Genomic DNA, 15,552 nt, shown 5'->3' with positions numbered 1-15,552 from the left:
AATATTTTTGCTTGTACATCTTTTCTTATTTTGTAGATTATTTGTAAATTGATTTTTTTGCATTTTAAAGTGCCAGCATAAAAATACAAGGATAGAAATGTTTGCAAAACAAGGATGACAACATCCAAAAAAGCGAAGCTCTGAAACGGAAGGACAAGCGAACATTAATACTTGTAGAGTGTCAGAACTAGATAATCAGAAAGTAAATGTATAAAAGTCGAAAATAAATGTAAGTAAATTTGTTGAAAAACTGATTAATGTTTAAGGAAATACTTAAATTTTTAGGACTTGATTATAGAGATGATTCGCTTATATTACTTTGTTGTTGTAGAATACAGTATTCCAAAAATTAGATCAATCAGATAAGTATATCATATAAAAACTTGTTGTTGAAAAAAGTTAAAAATCGTCATGTTTAAAATGGACGTATTTACATTCTGGTAAGGATTATAGAATTGCTACGTTTTCTAAATTGTACCTAACAATACAGATAATACACCATGCAAAAAGTGAAATCGATGGGACAATTTTAACATGTTCAATTTAACAAATAAAGTATCCGTTTCAGACGTACGGATGGATGGACCGACCCTAATTATAGAAAAGCTTCGCTTTTTAAAAGGCGTAAACAGTATATTTGAAAAGACTGAATTAAACTTAAAAGATAAATCAATCACAAAATCTCGTCATTTTCTAGACTTTATAAAAATTGTTTTATTTAGTTTAGTATGTTTTATGCTCTTCAAGATAAATTTAATTAATAAGTGCATTAGCTACAGGTTTTAAGCTGAAGGACAAATTGAATAATTTGATTTAATATGATTATATATATTGCTTTATTTATTTTACCATATTCTGAAATTATTTGTTAAAGTCATTTTTAAAACATTTAAACCCCCATTTTTTTTTTTAAATCGAATCATTTCTACATCTAAAATCAGTCCACATCCTGTAATTAGATAATTTTATGGATGTCTAAAATTGTTTATTTAACTTTTTAATTAAAGTGAAAAATAAATGATCCAAATAATTCGTTATCTTCAAAGATAACAATAAATGTCAAGCAACTTTAAAATTAATATAAATCAAAACAACAAATATTTCAATAATTTATTGTAATCTTAAAATTTATAATTTATAATAAAGCATGTATGTATGAAGGTAAATCATTATTTTTCTAGTATTCATTCAAAACCGATTCATATCCGGTGGACTAGGACCGGTTCTTATTCAAGCGAAAAAAACTATGTCTAGCATTGTATTTTATCCAGTTTTCTACAAATATAAAAATGTGCAATCTTATAATTTACATTTTATATCTGCGGAAAGCTGTTTATAATACCATGCGAAAATAACTTTTCTTATATAAAGGTGAGCATAACAAATATAAAACTAAAGCATTTTGCATATATGGAAATGGACTTTGCAACTAAAGAAAAACTAGTCAATCCTAATTATTAGTTTCATCTAACTATGTATTTTAACACTTTCTTTAAAATAATAATATATAATTATATTAAATACATATAAAAATGCATTAGAATAAAAAGAAATACTTTTCTGTTGGAGCCCTATTTAAATTCTTTCATCTAAAATATTTAACAAAAGGACTTGCTATAAAAATTGCTGTTTCAATTTTAAAATTTGGTCATTGAACAATCTTGTTCATTGGTTTCAATTTAAAAAGTCAATTAGGGGGTGAAGAGTATGCAACTTTTAGTTTTACATGCCTAAACTTGAATATTAGGGAGAAAACTAGTTATCATAAGTTGGCATAGGCTTTCTCAGGCACTTGTAGACTAGGACTCTGACAATAACATCATTGTAGATCCAGATACCAAGAATCAACACTACAAATCCAATTGGCTGAAAAAAAATAATATAATTTTTTAAAATGCTATTTAATAACTAAGATATGTTTTATCCTTTTGTAAAGTAACAGAATGTCTGTCTGTGAGCTTATCTGTCTCTTTATCAACTCTGCTATGGTTCTATAGTACAGTAAAATCTAAATTTCAAAACTTAGGTGTCAACATATAAAAATGGTTTTAGCGCATTTTTCCTAAAAAAATGGATTTTCTGTAGTCGACTTTGGGGGGCCAGTACTCCCTCCCTGGTTGAGATATGACCTTCAAACTTTGATATGTTTTAGTACATGTATACATTTTTAGCTCTATATCTCAACTTTGAAGTGTTTAGCAACCATTCTTGCAAAAGGTTGATTATTTGAGCATAAGAAAAATGCGCTAAAACCATTTTTAGATATTGACACCTAAGTTTTAAATTTTAGATTTTACTGTACTTTAAAAAAAAAACTGAAATATTTTTTTGTTGTTCTATTAATTGCCTTAAAAAACGAAGAAAATAAGCCCTTAATCATTAAATTCTGATAACAATAAGTGGGGTAAAATTGCTTTCAAAAAAGTTCTCATAAAAAAAACACACTGTATATGGCCTTAGAAGGTTTATTATTTGGGTTTAGGGTACCTTCATCACCCAAGAAGAAATCGCCCCCTTTTAAAACTAAAAGTTAGCATTAATTAATATTAAACAAATTAGTAATAATTCATTAAATCTAAAGATAATAAAGTAAACAATTATCTTTAATGGACTTTTTAAAATTAAAAAGGACAATTTTATCCTAAAGTTGCAAAAACAAGAAACAATTATTTGAAATTATAAGAAAAGTAGACTTTAGTAAAATATCGCTATAAGAACTGTGCAGTTAAAACAAAGTACAAGTAGACAGTTTGACGGTTAGTTTACAGTAAATTTAAGAGTAGCTGTGCTATTAAATTTTTTTTTTATTGCGTCAGTTAAAGATAAGTTTTATCTTTATTTTATAGAAATGCTAACATAATTCAAATACATATTTTAAAGTACTTTGATCTCAAATAATAAAATCTGTCTTTTATATGTTAAAACGTAGAATTGATATAAATGCAATTAATAAAATTATTTTTTCAACTTTTGAACAACAAAATGTTAGGTAAGTTTGAGTTAATTTCTTATACCCAATTAGACAAGTAAATGGCTGCAGGTAATTAAAAATGTAGAAAAAGGCAGCTGTAAATACTTTTGTTATTTTTTGTGCTTTTCAAATAAAGTGAATATTAAGCATTGAAACCACACCGTCCCGTATTCTTTAAATTAATTAAAATTAAGTTTCTTTCTGTGGGGCTTATACCTGCGTTGCCCTAACCATGCAGTCCAACCCATTACCAAATATAACATAACCTTACCTAACCTAAACTAATAAACAAACAAACAAAAAACTACCCCTCCCTTTCTTTTTTAAGATTTATTGCAAAATAAAAGGGGGGATTTCTTGGCACTTTGAGGAAAATTACACAAAATTATTACCGTCATAAAGTTGAACTCTTGCCACCCGACAATAAGTGAGAATGCCCAGATAAAGATCTGTCTGATATTGTCCAGGACAGCACGCGTGGTTCCGTTCAGGGTCTTGGTAACTGATACCCCTAAATTATATAAATTGTAAGGAGCGTAGCTTCTCTTTAACAACCTACTACCTACAATTACCTCTAGCTCTCTCTACACTTTGAAACCTTCTCTGTCTGCGTCTTATAATTGCAGTGTAAAGCGTCTTGTACTTGATGGGTATTGGGTTACCCATCCAATCTACTTCCAACTCTTTGATTGCATGACTTTTGTCTGCAAATTCTGCAAATGGCAATGTGTTGCGCCTGTTTGTGGGCCATGGCATTCCTCATAGGCTTACTATTGAACATATCAGCAGTTGGTACCAGTTTTGCGTCTCAAATATGATGCAGTGTGGTCCAGCTTTGAACTCGCGGATTACTTTTTAACTTTGTTCTTCCGTCAGTAGTTTTAAGTTTGCTTTGTCTAAAGTTCTTGTTACTTGATGGATCAATAACCACCCAGAGAGAGAGGGGGAAATGGGCAGTTTCTTACACTAGTCCCCAAAGTTTTATAATAACATCTACTTATTCGTTGGCTTATCAAATTCGGGGACTTTGGTGAATTTTGATTGGTTTATTTATAAAGTTGAGTGTTTAATTGTTTTAACTACTAATATTGATCTACACAAGGTATAATTTTGTGTATCAATTTTGAGGATGTACCCATTTCCTAGTCTTCAAAATGCCCATAAGAGCCCTCAAGGCGCTTAGCCACTAGTTAACTATTCATATGATGATATTATTACCAGCAAAGTTGAATACAGCAATGGAAAACATGTTTCCAATAGTCCAGCCAAGTACACCAGCACCAGTACCAACTTGGGTCAGACCATCAATAGCGTCCTCAAACCTAAAGTTTTAGTAATCTTTATATTAAATCAACAGGATGTTGAGCCGTCTGTCTATGTGTCTGTCTACCCGTTTGAACTGAAAGATCTCATTAACGGCTAAACTGAATTCATTCTCCGTTACAATGTAGCTTATCATGAGTCCTGGGTAGTTTTATAACTATTTTAGGGGAGGGTAATACCATCCTCCAAAGATAAATATCCTCCAGAATTTTTTTTTAGAATTTAGAGTTGGAATGTGAGTCTGTCTGTGTGTATAACCCTAAAATTTGATGTCCCAAATTTTAATATCTATGTTAAGAGTTAATAAAGAAAATAGACCCCCAAAGAAGATATAAAGAAACTAAGCTATAGAGCACATATTGTGTTTGAAAAGTAATGATTTATGAACAAAGATAAAAACAAAAGAATTCTCCAAAGGAAATATAAAACAGAAGAATAAATGCAGGAACAAAGCTTTATAAAACATGCATTGCGAGTGAATATTAGTGATTACCTAAATTCAGGACCAAGACCAAAAGTTTCTCCAACCTTGATGAAAAACATGGGCCACAGTAGGACAGTAATGGTACAGAAACCAAAGATACCTAAAAAAATGAAAACAGCAAAAGTGTCGAACTATGACGTCAGAAAAAATTAACAATTAACCAATAAGAAGCCAGTATTCACTGTGGTAAAATATATAGCGGCCTCTCATTGGTTAATTGTTAATTTTTTCTGACGTCATAGTTCGACACTTTTATTTTTTATCAAAAAAATTCATAAACATGATTCTGAATTTCAAGCATAGTTAAGTTATCAAAGTAAAACAAGAGAGGGGGAAGGGGTTAAATGTTTTAAAAACCCCGTTGACCCTGTGCCGAATTTCATTTGGGTCTTTGAATATCAGCCAGTAGCTTTGCAAATATTAACACAGCTAAGTTGTTACAATAGAGCCGAGAGCAATTTGCTAGCAGACAAAAGGTCCGCAACACTGAATTCAGGTAATTATCTGGATTAACTATACCTATACATTTATTGTTCAGTTGTAATTTCGTCTCAAAATAAAAGTATATTATAACACTTTATATTTCACTAGCGGCTTCGCCCCTAGCCTCTAGGTTTTAAATTTAAAAGAAAATAAAAAAAAAAAAATATGAGGGACGGAATTTTTTTTTTTTTTTGGTGGGGGTAGTCGACACCACTATTTTTATTTTAGTTTTAAAAAGAAAAAGAAAAATTGGGGGGGGGATTTTTCATTTTTTGGGGGGTTGGGGGTGTCCCACCCCCTAAGAAAATAGTTATAAACCTTCCCGTGACCTATGAGAAGCTACCCTGTAAAGGAGAACCAGATCGGTTCAGCGGTTAGCGAGATCCTTCGCTACAAACAAACAAACAGACAGACATCGTTCTACTTTGTATTATTGATAAATAATCGTTAAAGGTAAAAAATTTTACTTGCAAGCTTTATTTTATTGTAGTTGTTACTTTTGCTTTTGAAATATATTCAAGAAACAATATGAATTTTCAATTTATCTTTACAAAAGAAGGTTATTTTCTGTGTTCCTTAGGATCTTTGGGGGAAAGCGCCGTATAAAGTTTACCTTCATAGCCTACAACTTTTAGAGGAGGTAGGTCATATCTGGACAGATAATATTCTTCATAGATAAACTGCAGAGCATGGAATACCTAGATAGAAAGATAGATAGATATCTGGACAGATAATATTCTTCATAGATAAACTGCAGAGCATGGAATACCTAGATAGAAAGATAGATAGATACATATCTGGAATAATATTCTTCATAGATAAACTGCAGAGCATGGAATACCTAGATAGAAAGATAGATAGATATCTGGACAGATAATATTCTTCATAGATAAACTGCAGAGCATGGAATACCTAGATAGAAAGATAGATAGATAGATATCTGGACAGATAATATTCTTCATAGATAAACTGTAGAGCATGGAATACCTAGATAGATAGATAGATAGATACATATTTGGACAGTTAATATTCTTCATAGATAAACTGCAGAGCATTGAATACCTAGATAGATAGAAGGTCATATCTGGACAGAACCAATGTTCCAATATCTTAACTTTCCCAGGAGAAATCAACACTACTTCCAACTCCTAATTTTTGTGTCCTTCTTTTTGAAACTAATTTGAAAGTGGAGATTTGACTTTTATCCTACCCATTCCCTAAAATGCCCCTAGAGGCATATAGGGGGATGGGTAAACGCTAGTTCTGTTGTTTTGGCCATTTAGATATTTTTTAACACTGAACCAACTGAGTGCTTCATTTTAGGTCTTTTTTTGTGTATGTTTATAAACTATTTTTCTGTCCCTCAATGCTAGGAGCGTAGACTTTAGTAAATATCAAATGTACACTTTTCAAGACCAATAGATTGAAAAATTAGATTAAGACAATACCAGATAAAAGATAATTTAATCATAGCAAACTTTAGCAAATATATAACAAGGTTGCGTGATATTTTTTCAAGAAATTGAATGAATCAGCTCCGAATGGTATACATTTTAGCTATACAAAAATATACAAAATAGTTCTGATCCCCATACAAAAACTTAACAACTTCGAAAACGTAATTTACAAGATTTTTCCCTTTTAATTGCCCAGACCCTATTATTTTTGTTTCTGCTAAAATTATGTCTAAAAATGTCTTTAGACATATATTATACCTCTCCAATGACAATAATGATATCTCCTACAAGGGGATTTGATCCTAGCTTGTTTACAATCTCTTCACAAGGTTCTTGGGTGGATGTATCTGAAACAAGGTTACAACTAATTAATACAACGTAGAGCAATGGTAAAAATATCCCAAATATTGCAGACAACCCACCTTTTTATTACATAATCTTTATCTTGAAGTCTAAAATGTGCATGGTGATAAGATGTGATTTTTTTGAGCCAAGGCATTCTGGGGGGGGGGGGGGGCTTAGATATACCACACTTTTCTGGGATCTTGCTGAGTCAAGTATCAACTGTTGGGAATATTAAAGGATGACTCCATGCAAAATTTGAGCCGGATCCGGCCAATACCGGCCGTGAATTTTATGAAAAACCGGTTTTTTCCGGTTTTTAGGGGGTATCTGTAAATCGATTCAGCTGGAGCAAAACCGGTTAGAGGTACAAAAAATTTTACTTCACATGAAATTTAGCCAATGCAATTGCCTACAAAAATGTACTTTGTCATCAACTTGATTGGACAACTCTTTCCCCTCCTAAATGTCCATTAAAACCTCGGAAACGGCAAAAATCGCCAAAAATCACGCCTTCGGCGGCAAATAACGGCTAAACGGTCAGCCGGAGGCAAATGAAACATAAATAAAGAAATGTCCGCCTTAAAAAGTTGTTCAAGATCAAAGAGATGCTTGAAGTCTCTAAAACAACTCCTTCCCCTCCTTTAAGGGGAAAAACTGAAAAAACGTGATTTTCAAAAGTATGCCCACTTCGTGGGTGTGGGGGGCACTGAACCCGTCACCCCAGGGTCACCAAATATAAAGTCTAGGCGGCCCACAATGCTGAATTTTCACCAAGTGAAAGTCTTGTGTCATTATCTCTTATGAGAAAAAAGTTATTAATTAATTAAAATTTCAAATTGTGATTTTTTGATGGATTTATTTGATGAAATGACAGGCCGGTCAATTTTTAGGCCATTTTTTGCGGTTTTTGGGCCGTCACGCCCAAACGGTTTGAGATAATCTCACAGGACCTTTTGCCCAACCTAAGTCTGGTTATTTGTGAGGTCTAGGAAAAAAAACAGACTTACGCAAAAGATTATAATTATAATCTTTACACAGAAAAATGGCACGAGGTGAGGGTTTGAGGGGGCAAAATGAGCCGACCAGCGATTTTTGACGGCGCGCAGCGACGTCGTGCTTCATCCAATCCGGGATTTTTTTTTTCTTAGACCTTATAAATAACCAGGCTTAGGTCGGGCAAAAGGTCCCGTGAGATTATCTCAAACCGTTTGGGCGTGGCGGGCCGAAAACAGCAAAAAATGGCCTAAAAATTGACCAGCCTGTCATTTCATCAAAGAAATCCATCAAAAAATCACAATTTGAAATTTTAATTAATTAATAACTTTTTTCTCATAAGAGATAATGACACAAGACTTTCACTTGGTGAAAATTCAGCATTGTGGGCCGCCTAGACTTTATATTTGGTGACCCTGGGGTGACGGGTTCAGTGCCCCCCACACCCACGAAGTGGGCATACTTTTGAAAATCACGTTTTTTCAGTTTTTCCCCTTAAAGGAGGGGAAGGAGTCGTTTTAGAGACTTCAAGCATCTCTTTGATCTTGAACAACTTTTTAAGGCGGACATTTCTTTATTTATGTTTCATTTGCCTCCGGCTGACCGTTTAGCCGTTATTTGCCGCCGAAGGCGTGATTTTTGGCGATTTTTGCCGTTTCCGAGGTTTTAATGGACATTTAGGAGGGGAAAGAGTTGTCCAATCAAGTTGATGATGAAGTACATTTTTGTAGGCAATTGCATTGGCTAAATTTCATGTGAAGTAAAATTTTTTGTACCTCTAACCGGTTTTGCTCCAGCTGAATCGATTTACAGATACCCCCTAAAAACCGGAAAAAACCGGTTTTTCATAAAATTCACGGCCGGTTTTGGCCGGATCCGGCTCAAATTTTGCATGGAGTCATCCTTTAATATTCCCAACAGTTGATACTTGACTCAGCAAGATCCCAGAAAAGTGTGGTATATCTAGGGGGGCTGTTAATTACCCAATATAACCTAACCTAATCTGACCTGAACTGAAGTATCAAACAAACAAAAAACTGCACTTCATCCCCCCTCCATCTCCCTTACTTTCAATTTGATTTAAATTAAAAATAAGTGTTAGTTCAGGTGGGGGGAGGGGGGCGGATTTAATTTTTACTAACCAAAGAATAGTTATTTTTCGCATTGTATAAAACACCTTTCCACGGATATAAAAATGTTAAATCTTATGAATGTACAATTTATGTTTGTAGAAAACTGAATATAATACGATGCTATACATAAATATTTAGTATGGCTGAGAACTGGTTCTAATCCTCTGGATATTAATCGGTTTTGCAGCGATACTGGAAAGAAATTACCTGGAGAAGCAGTAGTAGCATTGGAATACGCTGTTAGACATCTTGTTAAATCTGTCTACAAAAAATAAAACATCCAATAAAGCAAAGCTCTAAAGTAATAAGGTAGTAAGGTGTACAAAATCTACTGAAATTATGAAATATTTTTTCTGAATTAATTCAGTTGTTTAATAAATCTGCTTTTATTTAGTGCCAGATAGTTGGCAAAGATATTGTATGTAATGAAACTATTAAAAAACAGGCGAGAATAGTTATTTATCGCATCATATTATAAGCAGCTTTCCGTAGATATAAAAATGTACAATTATAAGATAATAACCAGCTTTTTTAGCCCTGAGATGCCAAAGTAATAGTCTAAAAATATAGTTTTTACTTTTTAGTATACGATTTAACCCTTACAGATCGGGCCCCAATTCCCACCTTAATAGATATGGGGGGGGGGGGGGCTCAAAGAGCCCCCCCCCTCTATCTCGGCTCCTGGTACAGATAAAGACGTAAAATTTTTTTCTGGTGGTTCATGTGTATTTTTAGAGAAAATTACTTTTTCTAGTCATAGAAGTCAGACCGCTCCTTAGCCGCTTTTTAGCGGCCAGCCGCTAAATTTTAAAACAGCTGTAGAGCAGCCAATTTTGCAGCTAGGATGACCAAATTTTAGGACGAACTTTTATTTTTCATAACAAAAAAATTACTTTTTCTAATCATCGCCGAAAAACGGCAAATAACGGAAACCGCCATTTTCGGCGGTTACGGCGGTAAAACGGCGGTTGGCGGCGCAAATTAATATTTTTATCTGTTTATTATTGCTCAAGGATTTACCAAAAAAAATTATAGGTCTCTAGCTGTAATAGAAGCCACGATATTCATGTTATATGTCTGTAGTAAAAGCCGGACAAAAATCGGTCATAAAGTCGGTCAGGGAGCGGTCAAACGGTCATAACACCACTTTTCTCAGAAGGTCATTGACATCTAAGTATTCACCAAAAAAATTTTAGGTTTCTACCTTATACACAAAAGTCATAATGTAGAAATTAAGATTTATTTAGAATTTTTTCTAATTTTTTTTGCTACCCAACCGACTTTGACCGGACACCACGACCGACACAGACCAGATATCCTAATAAAATCAACTCTTGCCGACGTATAATTACTAAACTTAAAAAGTCATGAAGTCACAGCTCTCCATCTTACCTACAAAAAAAATGAGATTGAAAAAACTAGAGGGGGGGGGGCTCTTTGAGCCCCCCCCCCCCCCCCCCGATCTGTAAGGGTTAAAATTTTCAGTATAGCTGAGAAAATAAAGTTAGAGTATAGAGGGATCGAGGGTAAGTGACTATATAGAACTCTCGCAAAGACCTACCACTTTGCAGAAGTTTGTTTTCCATGGAAATTTTTGCTTTCTCACTCTCTCACTCGCTCCCTCTATTCTCTAACTTTATTGCTGAGGATCAGTTATAATTGACCGGAAATTGACCTGTTTCGAAGCCATAATGAAAAGATAAAACTTACATCCTCCTGGAAGATCATGTCACCAGCTCCAACAATACAAAGTCCACCTAAACAATAATTTGTTTGGTAACAATCCAATTAGTAGATTTATTTACCTAGATGGCCAATCAGTAAAAAATAAAAATAATCTTTTAGTTTTCAAATTAGGCCATACTTTTCCACACATGATTTTATCACATAATTATACCCCAAGTAAACCTTTAATAAGTTCAAGTATAATGGCTGGCTAATTAAATCGATAAAACGAAGAAAGTATAAAAATATCTACATTTTCTTACAGTTAATGTGAATAGATTTATACTACACTAATACTTTTACTATTGGTCAAATTAATCTTTCTATATTAATAATAAGCTTCAGAACTTTTTTTACCTAAAACCCTCAAGGGAACCCCCCCCCCCCCTTCAAAAAAATCAATAAAATAAAAAACTTGGACGTCATAGCATGTGGATAGGAATTAAACTAATTACCAATAATAATGACAATTCCAACCCACTGATAAGGCTTGGGCCATCTTCTCAGAAAAACTATGGACATACCAGCAGTAAAGATAATCACGGAACCTACACAAAAAAATATACAGCTATTATTAATGGAATTGTCTTTTCTATTTGCCTTTAGCTATACAACAGTTTTCAGCCCTCTGGCTCTCATGGGAGCTGAGACAAAATTAAGGAGGGTTGGCGTATTTTCAGCTACCCCCCCCCCCCCCACTCTGACCGATAAAGATCCTGGCTCTTAAGCCTCAACAAATCTGCACCAAATATCCAAATATATATGAAGATTATATTTTTTATGAATTGTTGTATATTTTGTTTCTTTATGATTTAATCCATTTATCTATTAAGGAGTGATTCCTTGTGTATAAACTTACCTCTTAACATCTGAAATGAGGAAGGATATGATAGAATCATACCAACATAATTCAAACTTACCTCTCAGCATCTGAAATGAGGAAGGATATGATAGAATCATACCAACATAATTTAAACTTACCTCTTAACATCTAAAAGGAGAAAGGATATGATAGAATCATACCAACATAATTCAAACTTACCTCTTAACAACTGAAATGAGGAAGGATATGATAGAATTATACCAACATAATTCAAACTTACCTCTCAACATTTAAAAGGAGGAAGGATATGATAGAATCATACCAACATAATTTAAACTTACCTCTCAACATCTGAAATGAGGAAGGATATGATAGAATCATACCAACATAATTTAAACTTACCTCTCAACATCTGAAATGTGGAAGGATATGATAGAATCATACCAACATAATTCAGACTTACCTCTCAACATCTGAAATGTGGAAGGATATGATAGAATCATACCAACATAATTCAAACTTACCTCTCAACATTTAAAAGGAGGAAGGATATGATAGAATCATACCAACAATCATAATTCAAACTTACCTCTCAGCATCTGAAATGAGGAAGGATATGATAGAATCATACCAACATAATTCAAACTTACCTCTTAACATCTGAAATGAGGAAGGGTATGATAGAATCATACCAACATAATTCAAACTTACCTCTTAACATCTGAAAGGAGGAAGGATAGGATAGAATCATACCAACATAATTCAAACTTGTACCAATCAAGTCAAACAGGGCAGCCTAAACAAATTAGAGTTTGGATTCTGTAAAAAAAAAGAGCTGTAGAAAAAAATTATGGACGACAAAGACCAAATTGTGTAAAAACAATGATTCACGTAACGTCATAAAAATGAGGGATTATCCATCTCTTTTTTAGGGGTTTTCTTTCCCACCTCTCCTCTCATCTCCCTCATTTTTATTACGTCACATGGATAATTTTTGACACAATTTGGTCTTTGTCATTATGGACTGCTCATACAGTTAAACAAAGACAAGTAGAAAGTAAGAGGAGCAATGTCTACCTCTCAATGATATTAAGCATAATAACATCCAACAGACAACCCATCATTGGGCATTTGTCGGACAGTCCTAACTGTGTCGTCACTTAATGGTTAATTTGTTTGTCCATTAAGAGGGGAAGGTATGGGGTATAGGGGGTAGATGGAGGAGATCGTCATTTTAGCTAGTTATAAGTTTCACTTTATTAGAGTACATTAGAGTAATATCCATAAAAAATCCGTAAAAATAATCCATTGCTATGGCCGAAATCGATCTTGTTTTGTAATATTAGTGTGATTAAAAACGTGAATTGTCAATTTGTTTTTAAATAAGAAGAAAACAAATAGTACGTTTGATAAACACAATCAATTTATAACCTTTATGCTAATCAAAAGATAAGAAAGTTAAATTGTAATCTACAAACATTTTAAAAATAAAAACAATTTGACATTTTAGATTTTTAAACCAATAAACAAAATTGAGATAACCAAAAAATGTTTTTTTTTAATTATGAGATTTAATTGAATCTTAATAAATTTTGGAAGTGGAATGGTGAATTGCAAAAATTATATTGGCCATGATGCAATTACCAAAAAGGAAGGAAAATATCATCATACATTGCCTTTTTTAGAGGGACAAAACTGTAACTATAGATTATATTTCTGCTTTAAAAAAAGGTTTCGCCCTCCTAACTGTTATCTGGAATAGTTAGCCAATAATGCACATATCTTGAACATAACACAAGAAGGGTAAAATAATAATATCTTACTGGATAAAGGATAGTTGCATGAAAATCTCTGTTAGCAGTATTCTGCTCCTCTGTTGCTATTCCCCTCTTGAACACTCTAAACAAAACAATTCAAAATCTAATTAATTATCTGTGTACCGAAGGATCTTGCTAAACATTGGACTGATATGGTTTTCCTTTACAGTGTAGTTTTGCATTGTTCATGTAGGGGTTTTAACTTTTTTTTTGGTGGATGGTATCTTTACCCTCCTAAGAGATTACCTTTGTACTTTTGTTCAAAATCAGAAACTCCCCCTATTCCCTATTAGTTTTTCGTCTGTTTGTTTACACTAAGGGTTTATTAGGTTAGGGTAGGTTATATTTGGTACCTGATCCAGGGTTAGGGCACCATAATTATGGGCCCCGCTGCTGAAGGCCCTTTGAAGGGGTCAGAAGTATTAAAAATATCATCCCCCCCCCTCCTCCTTTTTTATATTTTCATCAATAGAAGGGGTAGGGGATTATGGATACACCGTTTTTATATTTTAATAATGAATAACCTTGTCATGACGAGGAAAGCAACCATACAGAGACACTCTCCTGCCATCATACCCATAGCCTGCAGAAAATAATTCCATAGTAAATCAAATAATATTTTCTATCAAATGATGGAAAGTATTTTTTTTCTATAAATTTTTTAAAAAAAGTATTCTTTATTTTCTATAAAAAAAAAGATGGAAAGCATTTTTCTGTTTGTGTGTCTGTAGCATAAGATCTCAATAACTGCTAGATTGACATGATTCTCCTTAACAGTGAAGCTTTTTAGAATCCAGTATAGGTTTATTCATATTTTGCGATATGATACCTCTACCCTTCATAGAGAAATCATTCGTGGATAAAAAATGCCACTCTAAAAAATCTTCTTAAAATCAAAATGGAAATGGGGGGGGGGGGGGAGGTTGACTTACGTGCCTCTAGATACCTTTTTGGGCGACGTCGGTAGTCTTAAGATAAATTAATGCAAACTTTAAGTAAGACTCGCCGTTAAATTTGTAGAGTATCTTCTTACCAAAAATATTTATGGTAGTTGTTTTTAGTGCCCTAGGAAAATAGGTGCTGGGTATCTCAGGCCCGGGCTATCTGATACCTCGTTCAGGGATACATGTCCCTTATAATAGGGGAAAAGAGAAAGAGAAGGGGGAAATAAGCCCCTAAAAAAGAGATGGGGCATAAGATATGTCCTGTCGTCAATAGAATAGGTAGGTACAAGCAGTGACATCAATCCCCATTTTGCTAGGGCTCTGTAGAGACAGCTACATATTTATGTTTTTGATATTGAACCTGTAAATAAGGATGGTCAAATTTCTTTTCTTCTCCCTCAATCCATCCATCTTCAGGGGTGGCCCAATCTCTACCCTTTCCAGATGCTCTTTGTTGGTACCTAAAATTTTTTATGAGAGTGATGCTATTCTTTATGAAGCTTTTTATGGGTCCTGGAAAGAAAAACTTTTTATTTCTAAAACATGGATTTCAATTTATTAGTGCGCATTTTAAATACAAAAATAAGAGGAAAATCAAACTTTTTTAAATTTTTAAAATCATCTGGATCTTTGAAAAAAATTGCAACCATCTAAACTGGATTAAAAGACTTAGTGCTGGTGACGCATGGCTGCCGAGCCCTGCTAAGAACCATTATGACCACGTTGTTTATAAAGCAGTTTGAATGATATCTAAAATTTAAGACTTACCCGGCAGAAATAGTGTTAAGGGTGCCAGTGGCGACCATCAAGACAACAATACCAATCTGATACGGACTCCAAGCCATATTGTCTACAAATTATAATTATCAAGAATTAATTGTTACATAGCAAAAATCTATATATAAATAAAGCCTCAAAACCATTTTCTTTTGTAGTTTTAAAAAGAAAAAGTAGAAAAAAAGTTTTGTTGTTGTTGGGGGGGGGGCATTTTTTTCTAGGGGCGATTTCTCATGTAAGAATGAAAGTACCCCTCCTAAAAATAGTTATAAACCTT

General features: G+C 33.4%; 1 protein-coding gene across 3 annotated transcripts; it reads right to left on the bottom strand.

Annotated features, from left to right (window-relative positions):
• Positions 1–1,096: 1,096 nt before the first annotated feature.
• Positions 1,097–15,350, bottom strand: LOC145335063 (solute carrier family 35 member F6-like). 3 transcript variants are annotated; one of them, XM_080180759.1, is made up of 15 exons: positions 15,267–15,350; positions 14,860–14,959; positions 14,079–14,137; positions 13,561–13,636; positions 12,508–12,533; positions 12,327–12,385; positions 11,370–11,462; positions 10,900–10,946; positions 9,397–9,451; positions 6,977–7,065; positions 5,875–5,959; positions 4,788–4,878; positions 4,190–4,293; positions 3,364–3,482; positions 1,097–1,866 (listed from the first exon to the last, which is right to left on the bottom strand). In XM_080180759.1, the coding sequence occupies exons 1-15, from the start codon at positions 15,341–15,343 to the stop codon at positions 1,756–1,758; spliced, it is 1,191 nt and encodes a 396-aa protein (XP_080036885.1). In that variant the 5' UTR covers positions 15,344–15,350; the 3' UTR covers positions 1,097–1,755. The 3 variants fall into 3 exon arrangements, with proteins under 3 accessions (XP_080036885.1, XP_080036884.1, XP_080036883.1); XM_080180758.1 differs by lacking the exon at positions 12,327–12,385 and adding an exon at positions 12,079–12,137; XM_080180757.1 differs by lacking the exon at positions 12,327–12,385 and having other exon boundaries at positions 12,449–12,533.
• Between the last annotated feature and the right edge of the window lie 202 nt (positions 15,351–15,552).

The sequence above is a fragment of the Acartia tonsa genome, chromosome 13, assembly GCF_053477335.1.
Source record: "Acartia tonsa isolate MP-2025a chromosome 13, ASM5347733v1, whole genome shotgun sequence".
Taxonomy (NCBI): Eukaryota; Metazoa; Arthropoda; class Copepoda; order Calanoida; family Acartiidae; genus Acartia; species Acartia tonsa.
Note: the sequence above shows the minus strand (reverse complement) of the source record. Positions and strands in the feature narration are given on the sequence as shown.